General features: G+C 39.1%; 1 protein-coding gene across 7 annotated transcripts in view; it reads left to right on the top strand.

Moving 5' to 3' along the window:
- Positions 1 to 21,422, top strand: part of Acyp2 (acylphosphatase 2) — a 169,531-nt gene that overhangs the window by 48,063 nt on the left and 100,046 nt on the right. The window contains exon 5 of one of the 7 annotated variants that reach the window (XM_063273442.1): positions 956 to 21,422. This exon is cut by the window's right edge and continues 12,239 nt beyond it. In XM_063273442.1, the coding sequence (XP_063129512.1) occupies positions 956 to 1,144 (189 nt within the window). In that variant the 3' untranslated portion in view covers positions 1,145 to 21,422. 7 annotated transcript variants of the gene reach the window in all.

Here is a 21,422-nt window from a genome sequence, read left to right as displayed (position 1 = left end):
GGTATGGGGCTTGAATTCCTGTTCTTTCCAGGACTTTTATCATGAAGGGGTGTTGAATTTTGTCAAATGCTTTCCCAGCATCTAATGAAATGATCATGTGTTTTTATTTTGAGTTTGTTTATATAGTGGATTACGTTGATGGTTTTCTGTATATTGAACAATCCCTGCATACCTGTGATGAAGCCTACTTGATCATGATGGATGATCATTTTGATGTGTTCTTGGATTCGGTTTGAAATAATTTTATAGAGGAATTTTGCATCGATATTCATAAGGGTAATTGGTCTGAAGTTCTCCTTTTTTGTTGGTTCTTTGTGTGGTTTAGGTATAAGAGTAATTGTGGATTCATAGAAGGAACTTGGTAGTGCTCTGTTTGTTTCAATTTTGTGAAATAGTTTGGACAACATTGGTATGAGGTCTTCTATGAAGGTCTGACAGAATTCTGCACTAAACCCATCTGGTCCTGGGATCTTTTTGGTTGGGAGACTTTTAATGACTGCTTCTATTTCTTTAGGAGTTATAGAGTTGTTTGAATGGTTTATCTGTTCCTGATTTAACTTTGGTTCCTGGTATTTGTTTAGAAAATTATCCAATTCCTCCAGGTTTTCCAATTTTGTTGAATATAAGCTTTTATAGTAGGATCTGATAATTTTTTTTAATTTCCTCAGATTCTGTTGTTATTGTCTCCCTTTTCATTTCTGATTTTGTTAATTTGGACATACTCTCTGTGTCCTCTCATTAGTCTGGCTAAGGGTTTATCTATCTTGTTGATTTTCTCAAAGAACTAGCTTTTGGTTCTGTAGTCCTTTTTGTTTCTACTTGGTTGATTTCAGCTCTGAGTTTGATTATTTCCTGCCTTCTACTCCTCTTTGGTATATTTGCTTCTTTTTGTTCTAGAGCTTTTAGGTGTGCTGTCAAGCTGCTGACATATGCTCTTTCCTGTTTCTTTCTGCAGGCACTCAGAGCTATGAGTTTTCCTCTTAGCACAGCTTTCATTGTTTCCCCTAAGTACGGGTATGTTTTACCTTCATTTTCATTAAATTCTAAGAAGTGTTTAATTTCTTTCTTTCTTTCTTCCTTGACCAAGCTATCATTGAGTAGATCTGTTTCCATGATCTGTCCAGTGATGAGAGTGCGGTGTTGAAATCTCCTACTAGGAGGTGTGAGGTGCAATGTGTGTTTTCAGCTTTAGTAAGGTTTCTTTCATGAATGTAGGTGCTCTTGTATTTGGAGCATAGATACTTAGGATTGAGAGTTCATCTTGGTGGATTTCTCCTTTGATAAATATGAAGTGTCATTCCTTATCTTTTTTGATGACTTTTGGTTGAAAGTCGATTTTATTTGATATTAGAATGGCTACTCCAGCTTGCTTCTTCAGACCATTTGATTGAAAAGTGGTTTTCTAGCCTTTTACTCTGAGGTCGTGTCTGTCTTTGTCTCTGAGGTGTGTTTCCTGTAGGCAGCAGAATGCAGGGTCCTCTTTATGTATCCAGTCTATTAATCTGTGCCTTTTTATTGGGGAGTTGAGTCCATTGATGTTGAGAGATATTAAGGAATAGTGATTGTTCCTGTTATTTTTGTATTTGGAGGTAGGATTATGTTTGTGTGCTTCTCTTCTTTTGGTTTTATTACAAAAAAATTACTTTCTTGTTTTTTCTAGGGTGTACCTTGCCTCCTTGTGTTGGGCTTTGCCATTTATTATCCTTTGTAGGGCTGAATTTGTAGAAGGATATTGTGTAAATTTGGTTTTGTCATGGAATATCTTGGTTTCTCCCTCAATGTTAATTGATAGTTTTGCTGAATACAGTAACCTGGGCTGGCATTTGTGTTCTCTTAGGGTCTGTATGACATCTGTCCAGGATCTTCTGGCTTTCATAGTTTCTGGCGAGAAGTCTGGTGTGATTCTGATAGGTCTCCCTTTATATGTTACTTGACCTTTTTCCCTCACTGCTTTTAATATTCTTTCTTCGTTTTGTGCATTTGGTATTTTGACTATTATGTGACGGGAGTAGTTTCTTTCCTGCTCCAATCTACTTGGAGTTCTGCAGGGTTGTTTTATGTTTATGGGCATTTCTTTCTTTAGGTTAGGGAAGTTTTCTTCTATGATTTTGTTGAAGATATTTACTGGCCCTTTAAGTTGGGAGTCTTCACTCTCTTCTATCCCTATTATCCTTATGTTTGACCTTCTCATTTTTTTCTGGATTTCCTGTATGTTTTGGGCTAGGAGCTTTTTCCACTTTACATTATCTTTAACAGCTGTGTCGATGTTTTCTATGATATCTTCTGCCCCTGAGATTCTCTTCAATCTCTTATGTTCTTGTTGGTGATGCTTGCATCTATGACTCCTGATCTCTTCCCTAGGTTTTCTATCTCCAGGGTTGTCTCTCTTTGTGCTTTCTTTATTGTTTCTATTTCCATTTTTAACTCCTAGATGGTTTTGTTCATTTCCTTCTCCTATTGGAAGTTTTTTCCAGTAGTTCTTTAAGGATTTTTGTGTTTCCTCTTTAAGGGTTTCTAGTTGTTAACTTGTGTTGTCTTGTATTTCCTTAAGGGTGTTATTTATGACCTTTCTTGAAGTCCTCCATCATTATGATAAAATGTGATTTTAAATCTAGATCTTGATTTTCTGGTGTGTTTGGATATCCAGTGTTTACTTTGTTGGGAGAATTGTGCTCTGATGATGCCAACTAGTCTTGGTTTCTTTTGCTTGGATTCCTGTGCTTGCTTCTCGCCATCAGGTTGTGTCTGGTGTTAGCTTGTCTTGCTGTTTCTGATGGTGGCTTGACCCTCCTGTGGGCCTGTGTGTCAGAACTCCTGGAGACCTGTTTTCCTGTTTTCTTTCAGCCAGTTAAGGGAACAGAGTGTTCTGCTCTCAGGCGTGTAGTCACTCCTGGCAGCTGGCTTTCAGCTCTCTGTGTGGGCAGGAACTAGAAGGGTCCTGCCCCTACTTCTCCTAGGTCCCTGTGCACAGGGGTCACAGATGGCACAAGGCGTTTTCCTCTTGAGTCGGGAATGTGGGCAGAGAGTAATCTCCTCTGGTTTCACAGGACTGTCTGCACCTCTGATGATCTAGCTCTGCCCCCCACTTTGGGATTTGGGTACAGGGAGCTGTTTGAGTGGTTCATTTCAGATCCAGGCGCAGATCTGGACCTCGGGGCTCCTGCAGCTGACTGCTCCTATATTTCTGTGTTAAGAGGCACTATGCAGTTTCCTCTTGGGCCAGGGATGTGGACAATGGTGGGCAGAATTGACAGTCTGTCCTGCCCTGCAGTCTCAGGATTGCCTGCTCTTCTGGGTCTTCAGGTTTCTCTTCCCCGGGATTTGGGAGCAGGGAGCTGTGGGTTGGGATCAGAGAGGTTTGGGCCACAGCTAGAAACCAGAAATGCCTGGTCCCAGAGGACTTCTGCCTTTGTGTGTCTTGAGTCCACCAATAGCCTTGGTTTTTGCTGCTTATGTTCTTGTGCTTGCCTCTTGCCATCTGGTTATCTCTAGTGCTACCTGTCCTTGCTGTTTCTGACTAGAGCCTGTTCCTCCTGTTATCCTGGTTATGTCAGAATTCTTCACAGTCCTGCTGTCTCTGTGATCCTGTGATTCTGAGATCCTGTGATCCTGAGATCCTGGGCATATCAGAGTTTCTGGGAGTCAAGTTGCCTCTCTGATCCTGAAATCCTGGTGTGACTAAACTTCTGAGATCCTGTTGTGTCAGAGCTCCTGGGAGTCAAGCTTTCTCAGAGTATTGCAGGAGTAGGTGGGGAGCTAGAGCCCTGGATTTGCTCAGGGCACAAGTGCAATTGGAAAGAACGCATGCCTCTGGCTGGGCAGGGATTTGAGTTTCCTTGGTTCCTGTTAGGGTCCCAGTTATTCTGGGTGTTCGGAAAGATGTTGTGGCCTCAATCATGATCTTGAGTGTGTCAGAGCTCCAGTACTCCTGGTTGTGTCAGATCTCCTAGGAGTCGAGCTTCCTCTGTGATTCTGTGATCCTAGGTGGTTCAGAGAACCTGGGAGTTGAGCTCACTCTGGTTGTTGTAAGAGTGGATGCAGAGCCCGCACCCCACATCTGCTCTGGATTCGGGTGCAGACCAGAATGAACCAGTGCCACTGGCTGGGTAAGGGTTTCTGCATCCCTGGATTCCGGGAATCCCATTTACTCCAGGTGTTGGGGCAGTTGTTATTGCCTCCTTACTTGTGATCCTGGGTGTATTAGAGCACCTGGGAGTCAGGCTTCCTCTGGGCATTGTGGGACTAGGTGTGGAGCCAGTGTCCAAGGTTTTCTCAGAGCACTGGTTCAGACCAGAAGGAGAGAGCAGGGTTTTTTTAAATTATAAATAATATTTAATATCTATAAAATATATACTATAAATTATAAAATACAATGAGAAACTATGACCCATAATTCAATTTATATATTAAAAATAGAATTAGGTTTTTGCCTCCTTTTGTCTGTTATATTCTGAAGTCTATTATTTGTCATCATAGTCACATTGGCCAGATGTCATGGATCACAGTATAGTTCTGGTTGCTGAATGTGCTGTTCACCAATTTAAGTACAGCTTCTTACTCTATTTGCTCATAAATACCAGCTTCCATGAGAATAAGCATTACAAACAAAGTTAACCATGGAATGCCCCGCCCTCTTTTAAAATTAGTGATTCTTAAAACTTTGAACTGGAAATTTTAATAATAGAGTAAGTGGATCTAAGCTTTTTTGGAAATTGTACTTGTCAGTTCTATTTTTGGTTTCTTAGGAAACAAGTTAAAAACAGCCTTTTAGTACTTCATGCATTCCTAATTACACTTCTTTCTCCTCTTTTGAAAGGCTTGTTTTCATTTTTAAAAGTTGCAGATTTTTTTCTTTATACTAATTGGGATATTGGTTTTAAAAATTCATATTCCCTCCAAGCGTGGCCATTAAAATCTATATATAAATGTTTTCAAAGAGCTTACACACAGAAGTCAGGTGCTCTAGGCAAAGCTCTTATCATTGAAGTTATTTAGTATGATCATGAGCATTCTGGTACACTTTTAGCAACTGAAGTGACACACTGCATTGAGATTCCTTCTCCTCAAATCATTGGCCACACTAATTGATATTGCATGACGGAGCATGTAACCCCTTTCAGGGAATGGGTGTGGAGACAAATCCGTTAGCTTAGCTTCCATACCCAGAGAAGGAACAGCCTTTAAGTGAAAAGGGGTGAGGAGTAGAGTCCGAATTTCATTAATCTCTTATTGCCTATACTATAAGTTTGTAGCTCCTGGGTCTTGCATGTTGGCAGTTTTATGTCTTATCCTAATGGATTTCCATACAGTTACATGTTTTCTGAGGTACTTTAGTAATGAAAGTTGGGGGCTAGAGAAATGGCTAAGTTGGTTAAGTGCTTACCATACAAGCCTGAAGACTGAGATTGTATACCCAGGATTCTCATTAAAAAACTGGATGCTGTCAGACACACCTGCAAACCCAGTACTGGGAGACAGAGAGAGGAGGATCCCTGGGCTTGATGGTCACTCAGTGTAGAGGAATCAGAAGGCTCAAGGTTCAGCAAGAGATCCCGTCTCAAAACAAAAATGAAATGTGACCAAAGAAGACCAAGTGATCTTTGACCTTCTCATGTACACACATATAGAGATAGAGATAGAGATAGAGATAGAGATAGATAGATAGATAGATAGATAGATAGATAGATAGATAGATAGATTGATTGATAGATAGATGAACATATACATGCCCACACAAAGAGATGAAAACTTGGGAAAGATTTGTTATGTGATTATTGTTTCTGTGGAGTATGAACCAAGGTAAATCTCTCTAAGCTTTCTTTCCTTCTGATGTTTTAGCCAAGCAGTTATTAATGGCTCTTCAATTGCTATCATCAGTTTTCAAAGCCAATTCTGATTGACCATAGTAATCTGTGGGTTTTAAAGCGTGTAAACATGTACTCTTCTGCCTTCCCTGTCTTGTGCTGCAACACTCCATGTTTGGGGAGTCCTCTTTGAGACTTCACCAGGAACATTTTCACCCGTCTTCACTCAGATGTCTCTCATTCAGGTCTTAGTTCAGACTTGTTCTTCTCTAGAAAGAACCTTACTAGTGTCCCTGCCTACCTTATTTTCACTACAAGCAGTTATTGCCATTGATTCTTTTGTGCTGTAGTAACATAAAATACCCATGGTGGGTGCTGAGGCAGGAGTGATGGGCAGGTGGGGGAGCACCCTCATGGAGGCAGGGGATAGAGGGGAAACTGGGAAGGGGGATAACATTTGAAATGTAAATAAATAAAATAACCAATAAAAAATGAAAACAATACCTATGGTGGAGTCATCTGTAAAGTACTAAGTGTATTTTCTTCCATTCAGGATGCTATGAAGTGCAAGAGCAGGTTCTGACAAACTCTGGTGGGCTTGATCTTAGCTTCCAATATGGTGCCTTGTTGCTGTGTCTTCTGGAGGATGGGATCACTGTGTTCTCACAGGATAGAAGGTGTAGAGGGTGGAGCTGATAATTAAATTCTGGTTCCCTAATTGTTTCTTGATTATGTCAAAAAGATGGCAGAAGCTAATAGCTGGGTGAAGAGGAAAAGGTGAGATTTCTGGGTCCCAGGAGGAAGAGGAGGGGAGGAAAGAGAGGAAAATTTGGATACGCTGTGGAGCAGATAGGAAACAGCGGACTTGTAGGTCTCTTGGGGCACCTACAGTATGTAGCTTCCACCACCAACAGAGACAAAGAAGGATGGAAAAGACTACTGTTAGATTAGAATAGGAAATTCTTCACCCAGCCATTGAGTTATCTTGTCAGTTTTAAAATAAAAGTCTCTAGTGTTCTCCTTCCTTGGGGCTAAAGGAGACAGGACAAGAGAGTGGGCAGCCAACGTAGTTAGCCAGTAGCATACAAATAGCAGCTCACAGTGTTTTCAGTAAAGGTGGTTGCCAGAGGAATGGGCGGTGTTCTTGGGAAATGCCAGCTGGCAGCTGGCTGGGCTAAGTGAGATGGTGGCATGGTGACATGGTGGCAGCATCTGGGAGCTTGGGGAGAGCTCCCAAATTACATGGAACAAGAAGGTAAAAGCCAAGTTCATTAATGCTGCACACAGTCTCTTCTACATTGTAGGGGAGGAGTCTAATTGCTTCTCAAAGTTTCCAAACTATTGAATGTCAGTCATCTTCTTAGCCTATAAATTCTAATACCTAAATTTTGGAGGAGGAAAATTCAAGCCGTAGCATTCTTCTTGTGTGTAAAACTCACCAAAACCAGAGCAGACACTGCAGGAGCAAGATTGTGTGGCCAGAACCTCTTTAAACATAACTGAAACCTCTGGCAGTGCAAGACTAGAAAGAGAGGTATTTGTTTCTAAAGCCTTCCTTTCCAGGCTGTAACTCAAGAGTGGCATCATACTACCAAATTCATGGCACCTGCCATGAGGTCCTCTGCCACAGTATTAGAATATTTCTTTGAGCAGTTAGTTGTCCCTGATCTTTCAGGCCCAGGAGTAAGTCTCCATTGTTGCAAGCTGTGGGATGCTTCATCTTACCTTCCTTTATCCCTGCTCATAGTTCTGCAATGCGCCATCTATCCCTGACAGAATGTTCTGATGTGAAGATTGGTACAGAAGGCAGCCCCCATTTTGTACACATCCTCTGAGATACAATTTTATATGACCATGAATCAGGATGGTTTTAAACACTCAATCTTCCTGCTTCAACCTCCTAAATTCTGACATTATTAGTCGGCCCCACCACATTTGGTCACACACACACACACACACACACACACACACACACACACACACACACACACGTTTCCTATGTAACCCAGGCTGACTTAAAACTTGCTATATAACCACACAGGTCTTGGGCTTGGACTCTTAAGGAATATGCTACCAAGTTTGACTTGTATATATAATTTTTGTACTAATTGTTACCCCAACATAGAAAGCACTTACTATGCACTAAAAATTCCCAATAAATACCTTCTTAAAATATGATTTATTATGGTTTGATCATATACCTTAACTTGCTTATTCAGTAGTGACAGAAGGGTTGTTTTGTTTCATCTAATTTTTTTCATTAATTTATTTATTCATCTAATTTATTTTGTGTGCTATAAATTTTTTAAAGCAGTTGAATCATTCTATTTTGAGAGTACCACAAAATAAAGCCAGGCTGACACCCACCACACACATGCATACACACACACACACACACACACACACACACACACACACACACACACACAACCAAACACTTCCTTAAACCTAGCACTTAATGTCCTGGTATATCTGCACTTTAAAAAAAAAACTTGAATCCAATATCTTATGTTTTCTGAGCAAGGCTTTATTTGATTGTGACTCTTTTATATTACCATATTTTGTTATTCTAGAAAAAATAGGAAGCATTTAGTGGAAAGGCTTTGAAAGATAATGTAGTTGGATTGTCATGCACCTTCCAGAAGAACGGCACTACAATTAAAAACATTGAGGAATAGGTTTCTAAGGAAACAGGAGACTAGAACAAAGCAACCATGAACTTGAAGATTTCTCTGTGGCTCTTTATAAAATCTTGTCTTATTTTCGGTAGGCTAATAGAATACACTACCACAGACTAGGTGGCTTGTAAACAACAGACATTTGTTTTTTATAATGCTGTAAGCTAAAAATCCCAGGATCAAGGTTTCAGCAGATTCATAGTAAGGAATCTACTTCCCTTCGTGGACAACTGTGGCCTGTTCTGTGGGATACCAATTCCATTCTAAGGAATTCTTCTTGTCTTAATCATATCTTAAATATCCCACCTCTACACACCTTCACACTGGGGACAAGCTTTCAATATAGAGATTTGATTGTGGAGTGAAGGTGGGAATACAACAGAGACACAGACACAGGACAGATGTTTAGACATTAACATTGTCTTTCTCAAGTCAGTATTACTTTAGTATTGTAAAGAGACTTGAATAGATTAATTCATTCATTCAGTAACTGCTTGAGAACGTACCATGCTCAAAGTAGCAGGGTATGACTGTAGAAAAGTAGAAAATCTCATAGCAACAAAGTATCTCAAAGAGGTCATGTCATGAGCCCTAAAAGCGAATAAATAGGATAATAAAAGAGTAAATGTAGCAGGAGCTATGGATGAGATGGACGAGGTAAATGTTCTAGAAGGTACCATGCTCCTGTGGGCTGAAAGAGAACTAGACTTAAAGTTTAACTTCTGATTTTGTCGAAGTTCCCATGTGTCTCTGAATACTATGACAAGCTAACAAAGAGATAATGTGAATGTAATAATTAATAGTATCTATTAATAATAGTTATAAAATTAAAGTATAGAAAAATCCTAGCATTATGTGTTATTTTCTGCCAGGCACCAAATAAACAGTAGCTTCCCGTTAATTGTTCTTAAAGTTATTATATAAATTTAAATCTAAATTCTGTAATAGCCATTTCCTGGTGACCTATACATCTTTGAATCAATTAATTTATCAAATATTTATTGAGCACTTACCATGTGCCAGTCTCATGCACTTATTGATCTTATTTGGTTATGACTCATAGTCATAGAACAGTACTGAGCAGTACTGACAGTTGTCCACCCCATTAAGATGCACACAGTATGTTAAATGTTTCTTAGAACTGTGAAATAAATTGTTTTCTTTGAGACAGGGTTTTGCTATGTAGTCCATACTGGCCTCAGACTCACTGTGTAGCCCAGACTGGCTCCAGTCTCAAAGGAATCTTATTCTGCCTTAGCCTCCTTAAATGATGAGTCTGCAGGTATGTGCCACCATGTCCAACTGGGCAGTCAGTTCAACATGCAAAATGCATTAAAACATTAGTCATAAACCTTAAAATCTCAACCATTTTCTGACAAAAGTCTAAATGATTATTTATATGATTACTATAAGCTTTAATTAAAAATGTATTCTTTGACAACTGTATATGTGTATTTAACATCTTTTAATAATATTCATCCCCTTTGCTCACTAAACATAGAAATCATTTACTTAGAAATAACGAAAACTAAAAAACATAAGGTGAAATCTCTGGCCACTATATTTTCTCTGACAGTCCCATCTCTCCTGGATTGCCTCTTGCTTAGAGAAACAAAGCAGATTTCTGGTTTTGCATTTTCTTGGATTATAATCTGTCTATGTGGCAATGCCCATGCCCAAGCTCACTAGAGCCTGAGACCTGGCTACCAGGCTTTGGAAAGACTCCATTTGGAAATTATGAGGAACGTTAACATCATAGTTAGTGATGAACTGCTGAAGGGAACACCTGTCATCATTGCCATTTAACTGGGATTGGGGATTCAGTGTAATAAAATGCAACATAAGTAGTAAATGTTACAGTTCAGGAGGCAGTATGTCACCATTGGAATTTTATAATATTATATATCTAAAAGGCTCACAAAAATTAACCAAAAAACCATTAAAAGCAACAAGAGTGTGATCAAGTAGCTGCTTTATGGTCGATGTGATGAGTTTCATTTTAATTGCCATCATACTACCTGCTCCTCCAGCCTTGCCCCTAGGTCCCATGGTACCATGGCCAGTCTGATGAGAATAATGTGTGGAGCAGGACCAATAAGAAACTCCAGTAGAACGAATACAGCATCCAGCTGTGGTCACTAGGCTTGGATGTTACTGTACTGTCAATGACCACCACACCCTGACATTTTTTAGATCCTGTTGTCAATGGGGCTTCATACAGCCCAGGATCTGATATCTCCCTAACAATTACAGAATCCAGGTTAATGTTAATTGCTGACTATTTTTTGTCATGGGAGGAGGGGATGACAAAAATCTTATGTAGCCTAGGCTGCCCTTGAATACTGCTAAGGATGATGTTGAATTTCTCATCCTTCCTTCTTTTCTACCTCCCAAATGCTGGGATTACTAGTGTGTACCACAACACTTGGCAAATGTTTAATTTATGTAGGGTGATGTCATTATTTAAAGTTATTTATCTTTTTTTGAGACATATCTGCTCCTAACAGTTCCCCTTTAGTGGATTTAACAAAGAATTTGAACATCTCCACCTGCTGGTGAGGTAATATTTTGTGGCAAGACAGCCACTAGGCAAAAATTGCCTCTATTCATCTACAGACTAAATACTGTCCAGAAAAGGACACATTACAGAATAAGTTGACTGGTAATTTCTGCTAATCCAGAGTGATCATCCCTTTGAAATTCTGTGTTTCAAAAGTCTGTCAGATGATCTAGGCCGGAAGTTCTGAGGACTTGCTCTCAAGTGTTGCTAACAGGACTGTGCTAGTGGAAATTTGTCTCTACAACCTGTCTTAGTTCTGGAAGCCATGTTATGCTTCCTATATTTATAGATATTTGGTCATTCTCAGATTTCTGTCAGAGTTGAAGACTAATTGGTCTCATGGCTACCCAAGCTAATTAACTTTGAGAAAACATAGTCATCTAGATGATTTTCTAATGGTAATAGTTGTGCACAATTTACATTTGATGAAAAAAATTTTTTTAATTAAACAGAAAGGGTGATGTATAGGATGATGTTATTATGTAGCAAGGCGGGTCCAGGATAAGGCATAGCCTGTCATTGGACGAGAAGGAAGAGTAGGTGGGGAAAAGTCTAGGAAGGAGGGAGGAGAATTGAAAAAAAAATCAAGATGGAGACAACAGAGCAGGATGATCCAGATCCAAGTGGACTGGGTTGATTTTGTCTTGTCTAGGTGGGCAGTTTAAATCTTTACTAATTGGCAGTGAATTTGTTGTACTGACGTATTATGGATTGGGAATTTAACATGCAAATCTAATTGCTAAATTACAAGTTTCTGGAACTTGGATTTACTGGGCTAAAGAGGACTGTGTGTGAAAGAAATGGCTGAGAGGCAGTTGGAGTGTGGACCTGGTTCTGTTGCCCAAGTGGAGTGAGAATACAAGGGCCCACAACACAAAGACCAGCAGAACGAGGTGTGCGTGTGTGTGTGCGTGTGCGTGTGCGTGTGCGTGTGTGTGTGTGTGTGTGTGTGTGTGTGTGTGTGTATGAGGCATGGTAACTACTGCCTAGGGGACCTAGTGGAGAGGGTGGCTAAAAGGGAGACAGCCAGGAGAGGGTGGCTTGCTGAACGCATGGTAGAGTAGCAGCTGAAGTGAGCAGATCCAGCTCGTGGAAACTGATAGAAAATGTTCCTTTTTAATCATACCACAACAAATTTGCTTACTTATCTCTCTATTTATTACATTCATTTATTTAGCAGTGTGTGTGTACAGGTGCCATGCTGTGTGTAGAGTTCAGAGGACAACATTGGGAGTTAGTCTCTCCTTCCATAAGGGATCAAATTCAGGGCAGGAATTGAAGTCAGGCTCAGTGGCAAGTGAAATATGCCTTGGATCCCTATTTTGGCAAATAAGCCTTCTACTACAACAAAAGTGGAAATATAAATCAAAAAGTTACAGTTTCTGTATGACTGTAAGCTAGGAAAAAATTATACACATTAAGGGCTTTCTACCATTTATAAATGTCATGATTTTGGTGTCTTCTTTTCTGTTCCCGTGAAGTAAATGTGTTGGCCTATTTTCATTTAGTTCTGTCTAATCCTCTATGTGATGATTCTCATCACTGCAAATCAAATTCATTTATTTGCTTCAAAATGTAATTTAGAAATACAAACTAAGTGTTCCCCTGCAGAGGATGTAGTCTGCCTTAAACACCAAATGCATGTAATAAAAGCTATAAACCATGCAAGGGACTATAATAGGCTTTCTCCATATTGCTTAATATAGGTTCTTTAAGTGATTGAAATACTGTAAATTTGATTATAGCAATTTTCCACAAATTATAAATTTATATAATTTTAATGTAAAGATAATTTAAAATATTTTTAATTTTTTTCAATAAATATATTTTGACGATGTTTTTCTTCTACTCTAATTCCTCCCAGATCCTTCCCACTTCTCTACCCATTCAACCTTATGTTTATTTTCTCTTTCTTTCAAACAAATAAACAAAAATCCAGGACCATAGAAACATACAAAATTACCTCGCACAAAAACAGGAATAAAAATAAATAAGCAAAAGACAAATAAGACAAAATCTGTCCCAACAGAACAAAATGAAACCAAAAGTCTACAAAAATACCATTGAGTTCATTTTGTGTTGGCCAACTACTCCTAGTCATGAGGCTGCCCTCAGGCACTGTAAATGCACCTCAGTTAGGGATTGGAGCCCATGTCTGCTTACCTCTCTCAGTACTTGGATCTGATCTAGTTTGAACCTGTGTCTGCCTTGGACATGCTGTTACAGCCTCTGGATTTATATGTCTATTGGTCCTGTTGTGTCTGACATACTGTTTCCATGGAGTCATCCATTACTTATGGGTCTTAAAATCTTTCTGCCTCCTTTTCCACATATATTCCTGAGCCTTGAAGACTTTGATGAAGACATCTCATTTAGGACTAAGTGCCCCAAAGTTTCTTACTCTGCACATTGTACAGTTCTAGGTCTCTGTGCTAAGTTTCCATCTACTGTAAGAAGAAGCTTCTCTGATGAGAGCTTAGGGCATTGATTTATTAATATAGCAGTATGTCATCAAGAGTCATTTTATTGCTATGTTCTTTTAGTAGAATGATAGTATTCTATTTCCCTTAGGTCAATGACCTGTCTAGTTTTAGGTTCTTGGCCACATTAGCAGCGTCATATATGGGTTTCATTTCATGGAGTGAACCTTAAATACAATTTTAGACAGTGGTTGGTCACTTTCATAACATGTGTCACTTCTGCATCAGTATATCTTGCAGGAAGATCACTGTTATAGTTCTCAGGGTTTGTAACTGGGAGAGATTGATGATCAGCTTTCTCCTCTGGTAGTGTGCACAGTGTCTTCCAGTACCATGAAAAGTAGTCAGTAGGAGTGAAACTTATAGTTAGGTACCAGCTCAGCCTCAATGACATATATAAGTGTTGTCTTTAACAATAGGGCCTTACCATTAAATTGTGTAGAGTAGCCAATAGCTTTGGCAGTAGTCTAGGATGCTTGGGGGTTTCCTTGGGGCTCTATATCAATATCTACATCTATATCTATATAGCTGACTCTCTGTCTCTGTCTGTCTGTCTGTCTGTCTGTCTCTCTCTCCATCCATCCATCTATCATCTATTGTATTCTATCTATATAGTATATATGTGTGCAGAGAAAGATATAAATAGAGGTGTATATATGTTGTTATTTTATTGTATATACAGTATATGTATATATGTATATGTATATGTGTGTGGGTGTTCAGATGCCAGAAGTTTATGTTAGGTGTCTTCCTTCCCCAATTGTTCCTCACATTCTCCCTCCCTTCCCTCTTCCTTCCTTCCTTCCTTGCTCTTTTGTTTATTTATTTTTTGAGACAAGGTCTTTCCCTGAACCTGGAGTTCACCAATTCAGCCAGACTGTTTACCCAGGTTTAAGTAGACACTTAAGACTGGAACTGAGCTCTCCAGGCTTGCACATAGTAAGCAATTTACTGATGACACCATATCCCCAGACCCAGACTATATATATATATATATATATATATATATATATATATATATATACACACATACATGTATAAAGAATGACTTTAAGAAAATGACTTGTGCATTTTGCGGGGTAGGCAATGTCAAGTTTATTGGGCTGACTACCAGAGAATAAGTTCAGAAAAGATTTATTGTTTTGTGTTAAGTCTGAAAACACAACAATTCAAAGTTCAAAATTTCAATGTTACATTCTAAAGACAAAATTCCTGGTCTCAAAAGACTGCCCTTGCTATTGATTTCTTCACCTATTGGATAAATTTCCTTCACATTATGGAGACTTGTTTTCCTTGATATTAACTGATTGCAAATGTTAGTCACATACTGGAGGAAACCCAGCAATCTCAACTAACCTGGACCCCTGAGATCTCTCAGACAATGAGCCACCAACCAGGCAGCATTAACTACCTGGTATGAGGTCCCACCTCCATCCCCCCTCCTCAGACACATATACAGCAGAGGACAGCTTGGTCTGGCTTCAGTGAAAGAGGAGGGGCCAAACCCTTGGGAAACTTGAGGTTCCTGGGAATGGGGAGGCCTGGTGAGAATTGGGGATGGGGTGGGGACATCCTCTTGGAGACAGGGGAGGAGGAGGAATGGGATGAGGAATTGTCAGAGGGTGGAGCAGGAGGGGGATAATGACTGGAATGTAAAAAACAAAAAAGTAATAAAAAAGAACCCTCTAAAATAAGTCCCAGCCTAGACTGTGACCAAACAATTGAGAACCTTAGTCTAGCTAAACTGACAAAATTTACCATCAACAATTAATCTTATATACATTGTTGTGAATGTAGCAGTGGCCAAATTAAAGTTCTTGGGAGCTAGAGTTTTTCTCTAACTTGGATTCAGTAGTCTGTGGAACCCTACAGTAATGACAATGTTAAATAAGTCCTGAACACTCTGAAGTGAATGAACAGGATACAAAACACAAAGCATAAATAATAGTTCTTATCAGTTGATTTATCATTTTTTCAGTAATGGTGTGATATTTTATTCTTTGAAACTTGGGTTTTGTTTTGTTTTTTTTTTTTTGCACACATTCTGTATTGGCCAATATGGACTAAAAAGAGGAAACTAATCAGTTAGTCACCAGATTTCTGCAATGCTAAAACTGTTACAGTACAGAATGTTCCAAGACCTCACACAAATCCACTGTTATCTCATGGGGTATGTTTCTCTTATGGCTTATGTGTGCCTCCAGCCCAGGGAAACATTGTCCCCTCTTTAATCTTATCCCCACCATCTAGTTAGGGGTCTTTCAGGCATGTTTACTCTTTAGCTTTCTTTTTGTCTTCACATTACTCTCTTTGTAACTCACATTTAAAAAATTTCATTTACTCATCTCCTCCTGTAGCAATAGAATGCACTCTCCATTGTCCTTTTTTTCTTTTTTTTTTCCCCCTCCTGAACCACCCACGCCTTCCCCCTTCCTGGTCCTGACATTCCCCTACACTGGGGAGGGGAGGGTCCAGCCTCTGCAGGACCAAGGGCTTCTCTTCCCATTGGTGCCCAACAAAGCCATCCTCTGCTACATATGCAGATGGAGCTATGGGTCTATCCATGTGTACTCTTTGGGTAGTGGTTTGGTCCCTGAGACCTCTGTTTGGTTGGTATTGTTGTTCTTATGAGGTTACAAGCCCCTTCAGTTCCTTCAATCCTTTCTCTAACTCCTCCAATGGGGACCCCATTCTCAGTTCAATGTTTGCTGCTAGCATTTGCCTTTGTATTTGTCACACTCTGGAAGAGCCTCTCAGGAGACAGCTAGATCAGGCTCCTGTCAACATGCACTTATGGCATCAGCAGTATTGGCTGGGTTTGGTGGCTGTGTGTATATGGGCTGGATCCCCAGGTGGAGCAGGCTCTGACTGGCCATTCCTTCAGTCTCTGCTCCAAACTTTGTCTCCATATCTCCTACTATAAATATTTTTATTCCCCCTGTTAAGAAGGACTGAAGCATCCGCACTTGGTCATCCTTCTTCTTGAGCTTCATGTGGTCTGTGGATTGTACCTTGGGTAATTTGAGCTCTTGGGCTAATATCCACTTATCAGTGAGTGCATACCATGTGTGGTTTTTTTGTGATTGGGTTACCCACTCAGGATAATATTTTCTAGTTCCATCCATTGGCCTATGAATTTCATGAAGTCATTGTTTTTGATAGCTGAGTAGTACTTGATTATGAAGACATATCACATTTTCTGTATCAACTCCTCTGTTGAAGGGCATCTGGGTTCTTTCCAGCTTCTGGCTATTATAAATAAGGCTGCTATGAACATAATGGAGCATATGTCCTTGTTAATCTTGGAGTATCATTTGGGTATATGCCCAGGAGTGGTATAGCTGGGTCCTAGGTAGTATTATGTCCAATTTTCTGAGGAACTTCCAGACTGATTTTCACAGTGGTTGTACCAGCTTGAAATCCCACCAACAATGGAGGAGTGTTCCTCTTTCTCCATATCCTCAACAGCGTCTGTTGTCACCTGAGTTTTTGATTGTAGCCTTTCTGACAGGTGTGAGGTGGAATCTCAGGGTTGTTTTGATTTCAATTTCCCTGATGACTAAGGGTGTTGAACATTTCTTTAGGTGCTTCTCAGCCATTGGATATTCCTAGGTTGAGAATTCTTCATTTAGCTCTGTACCCCATTTTTAAAAGGGTTATTTGACTCTGTGGAGTCTAACTTCTTGAGTGCTTTGTATATATTGGATATTAGCCTTTGACCAGATGTAGGATTGGTAAAGATCTTTTCCCAATCAGTTGGTTGGTGTTTTGTCCTAATGACAGTGTCCTTTGCCTTATGGAAGCTTTGCAATTTTATAAGGTCCCACTTGTCGATTCTTGATCCTAGAGCATAAGCCACTGGTTCTGTTCAGGAAATGCTCCCTTGTGCCCATGTATTCAAGGCTCTTTCTTCCCCATTTCTCTTAGATCAGTTTGAGTGTATCTGGTTTTATGTGGAGGTCCTTGATCCTCTTAGACTTGAGCTTTGAACAGCTCAATAAGAATGGATTGATTTGCACTCTTCTACATGCTGACCTCCAGTTGAACCAGCACCATTTGTTGAAAATGCTATCTTTTTCCCACTGGATGGTTTAAGCTCCTTTGTCATAGATAAAGAGACCATAGGTGTGTGGGTTCATTTCTGGGTCTTCAATCCTATTCCATTGATCTACCTGCCTGTCTCTGTATCAATGCCATACAGTTTTTTATCACTATTGCTCTGTAAAACAGCTTGAGGTCAGGGATGGTGATTCCTCCAGAAGTTCTTTCATTGTTGAGGATAGTTTTTGCTATCCTGGGTATTTTGTTATTCCAGATGAATTTGCAAATTGCTCTTTCTACTCTATGAAGAATTGAATTGGAATTTTGATGGAATTATACTGAATCTGTAGATTGCTTTTGGCAAGATGGCCATTTTTACAATATTGATCCTGCCAATCCATGAGTATGTGAGATTATTTCCATCTTGAATTCTTTTCTTCAGAGACTTGAAGTTCTTATCATACACATTTTTCACTTGCTTGGTTAGAGTCACGCTGAGGTTTTTTACGTTACTTGTGAATATTGTGAAGGGTGTTGTTTCCCTAATTTCTGTCTCAGCCTGTTTATCCTTTTAATAGAGGGAGGCTACTGATTTGTTTGAGTTAATTTCATACCCAGCCACTTTGCTGAAGTTGTTTATCAGGTTTAGGAGTTCTCTGGTGTAATTTTTGGTGTCACTTCCATATACTATCATATCATCTGCAAATAGTGATATTTTGACTTCTTCCTCTCCAATTTGTATCCATTTGACCTCTTTATGTTGTCTAATTGCTCTGGCTAGGACTTCAAGTACTACATTGAATATGTACAGAGAGAGTGGACAGCCTGTCTTGTTCCTGATTTTAGTGTGATTGCTTCAAGTTTCCCTCCACTTGTTTGACGTTGGCTATTGGTATGCTGTATATTGCTTTTATTATATTTATGCATGGGCTTTGAATTCCTGATCTTTCCTAGACTTTTAACATAGGGTGTTGAATTTTGTCAAATGCTTTCTAATGAGATCATCCTGTGTTTTGTTTCTTTGAGTTTGTTTATATAGTGGATTATGTTGATGGATTTTCATATATTGAACCATCCCTGCATCCCTGTGATGAAGCTCTGTGATCATGATGCATGATCGTTTTGATGTGTTCTTAGATTCAGTTTGTGAGAATTTTATTGAGTATTTTTGCATCAATATTCATGAGGGAAATTGATCTGAAATTCTCTTTCTTTGCTGGGATTTTGAGTGATTTAGTATAAGCCTAATTGTGGCTCCATAAAAAGAATTGGGTTGTTCCTTCTCTTTCTGTTTTGTGGAATAGTTTGGACAGTATTGGTATTAGGTCTTCTATGAAGATCTGATAGAGTTCTGCCCTAAACCCATCTGGTTCTGTGATTTCTTTGGTTGGAGACTTTTAATAACTGCTTCTATTCCTTTAGGAATAGTGGGACTGTTTAGATGGTTTATCAGATTCTGATTTAACTTTGATACCTGGTACCAGTCTAGAAAATTGTACATTTCATCCAGATTTCCCAATTTTGTTCAATATAGGCTTTTGTAGTAGGATCTGATGATTTTTTGAATTTCTTCAGTTTCTGTTGTTATGTCTCCCTTTTCATTTCTGATTTTGTTAATTTGGATACTCTCTTTGTGCCCTCTGGTTAGTCTAGCTAAGGGTTTATTTATCTCATTGATGTTCTCAAAGAACCAGCTCCTGTTTTTTGTTTGTTTGTTTATTTGTTTTTGGTTTTTTGATTCCTTGTATTTACTTTTTGTTTCTATGTGGGTGATTTCATCCCTGAGTTTGATTATTTCCTGTCTTCTACTCCTCTTGGGTGGCTTTGCTTCTTTTTGTTCTAGAGCTTTCCGGTGTGCTGTCAAGCTGCTAGTGTATGCTTTCTCCAGTTTGTTTTTAGAGGTACTCAGAGCTATGAGTTTTCCTCTTAGCACTGCTTTCATTGTGTCCCACAAGTTTGAGTATTGTACCTTCATTTTCATTAAAGACTATAAAAAGTCTTTAATTTCTTTCTCTACTTCTTCCTTTATCAAGTTACCATTGAGTAAAGTTGAGAAGTTCAACTTCTGTGTATATGTGGGCTTCTGTCATTTTTTTGTTGTTGTTGTTGGGGTTTTTTTATTTGTTTGTTTTTTGTTGTAGTGTTATAGAATAGCAGCCTTAGTCTATGATGATCTAAAAGGATGCATGGGATCATTTCAATCTTCTTGTATCTGTTGAGGCTTGTTTTGTGACCAATTATATAGTCAAATTTGGAGAACATACCATGAGGTGCTACATAGTAAGTATATTCTCTTGGTTTAGGATGAAATGTTCTATAGATATCTGTTAAATCCATTTGGTTCATAACTTGTTAGTTTCTCCATGTCTCTGTTTAGTTTCTGTTTCCATGCTCTGTCTATTGATGAGAGTGGGGTCTTGAATTCTCCCACTATAATTGTGTAAGGTGCAATATGTGCTTTGGCCTTTAGTAAGGTTTCTTTCACGAATATAGGTGCCCTTGCATTTGGAGCATAAATATTCAGGATTAAGAGTTCATCTTGGTGTGTTTTTCATTAGATGAATATGAAGTGTCCTTCCTTATCTTTTTTGATAACTTTTGGGTGCATGTCAATTTTATTCGATATTAGAATGGCTACTCCAGCTTGCTTCTTTGGACCATTTGCTTGGTAAATTGTTCTCCAGCCTTTTACTCTGAGGCACTGTCTGTCTTTGTCACGGAGGCGTGTTTTCTGTATGCAGAAAAATTCTGAGTCCTTGGGGCTGGAGAGATGGCTCAGTGGTTAAGAGCACTGACTGCTCTTCCAGAGGTCCTGAGTTCAAATCCCAGCAACCACATGGTGGCTCACAACCATCTGTAATGGAATCTGATGACCTCTTCTGGTGTGTCTGAAGACAGCTACAGTGTACTTATATATAATAAATGAATAAATCTTTAAAAAAAACTCTGAGTCCTCTTTACATATCCTGTCTGTTAGTCTATGTCTTTTTATTGGGGAATTGAGTCCATTGATGTTAAGTGATCCTAAGGAATAGCGATTGCTATTTCTTCTTATTTTTGTTAGAGATGGTATTATCTTTGTGAGGCTCTCTTCTTTTGGATTTGTTGCAAGATTATTTTCTTGCCTTTTCTAGGGTGTATTTTCCCTCCTGGTATTTTAGTTTTCCATCTATTATTCTTTGTAGGGCTTAATTTGTGGAAAGATAGTATGTAAATTTGGTTTTGTCATGGGATATCTTGGTTTCTCCATCTATAATAATTGAGAGGTTTGCTAGCTATAGTAGCCTGGGCCGGCATTTGTGTTCTCCTAGTGTCTGTATGACATCTGCCCAGGATCTTCTGGCTTTCACAGTCTCTGTCGCGAAGTCGGGTGTAATTCTGATAGGTCTGACTTTATCTGTTACTTAACCTTTTTCCCTTACTGCTTCTAATATTCTTTCTTTTTTTGTTTACTTGGTGTTTTGAGTATTATATGACAGAGGGAGTTTCTCTTTTGGTCCAGTCTATTTGGAGTTCTATAGACTTCTTGTATATTCATGGGTATCTCTTTCTTTAGGTTAGGGAAGTTTTCTTCTATAATTTTGTTGAAGATATTAACTGGCTGTTTAAGTTGGAAATCCCCACTCTCTTCTATACCTATTATCCTTATGTTTGGTCTTTTCATTTTGTCCTGGATTTCCTGAGTGTTTTGGGTTAGGAATTTTTTTGCCTTTTACATTTTCTTTGATTTGTTGTGTCAATGTTTTCTGTGGTATCTTCTGCCCCTGAGATTCTCTCTTCTATCTTGTATTCTGTTGGTGATGCTTGGGTCTGTTACTCCTAATCTCTTTCCTAGGTTTTCTATCTCCAGGGTTGTCTC

The sequence above is a fragment of the Rattus norvegicus genome, chromosome 14 (genome assembly GCF_036323735.1).
Source record: "Rattus norvegicus strain BN/NHsdMcwi chromosome 14, GRCr8, whole genome shotgun sequence".
In the NCBI taxonomy this organism is placed as follows: Eukaryota; Metazoa; Chordata; class Mammalia; order Rodentia; family Muridae; genus Rattus; species Rattus norvegicus.
Note: the sequence above shows the minus strand (reverse complement) of the source record. Positions and strands in the feature narration are given on the sequence as shown.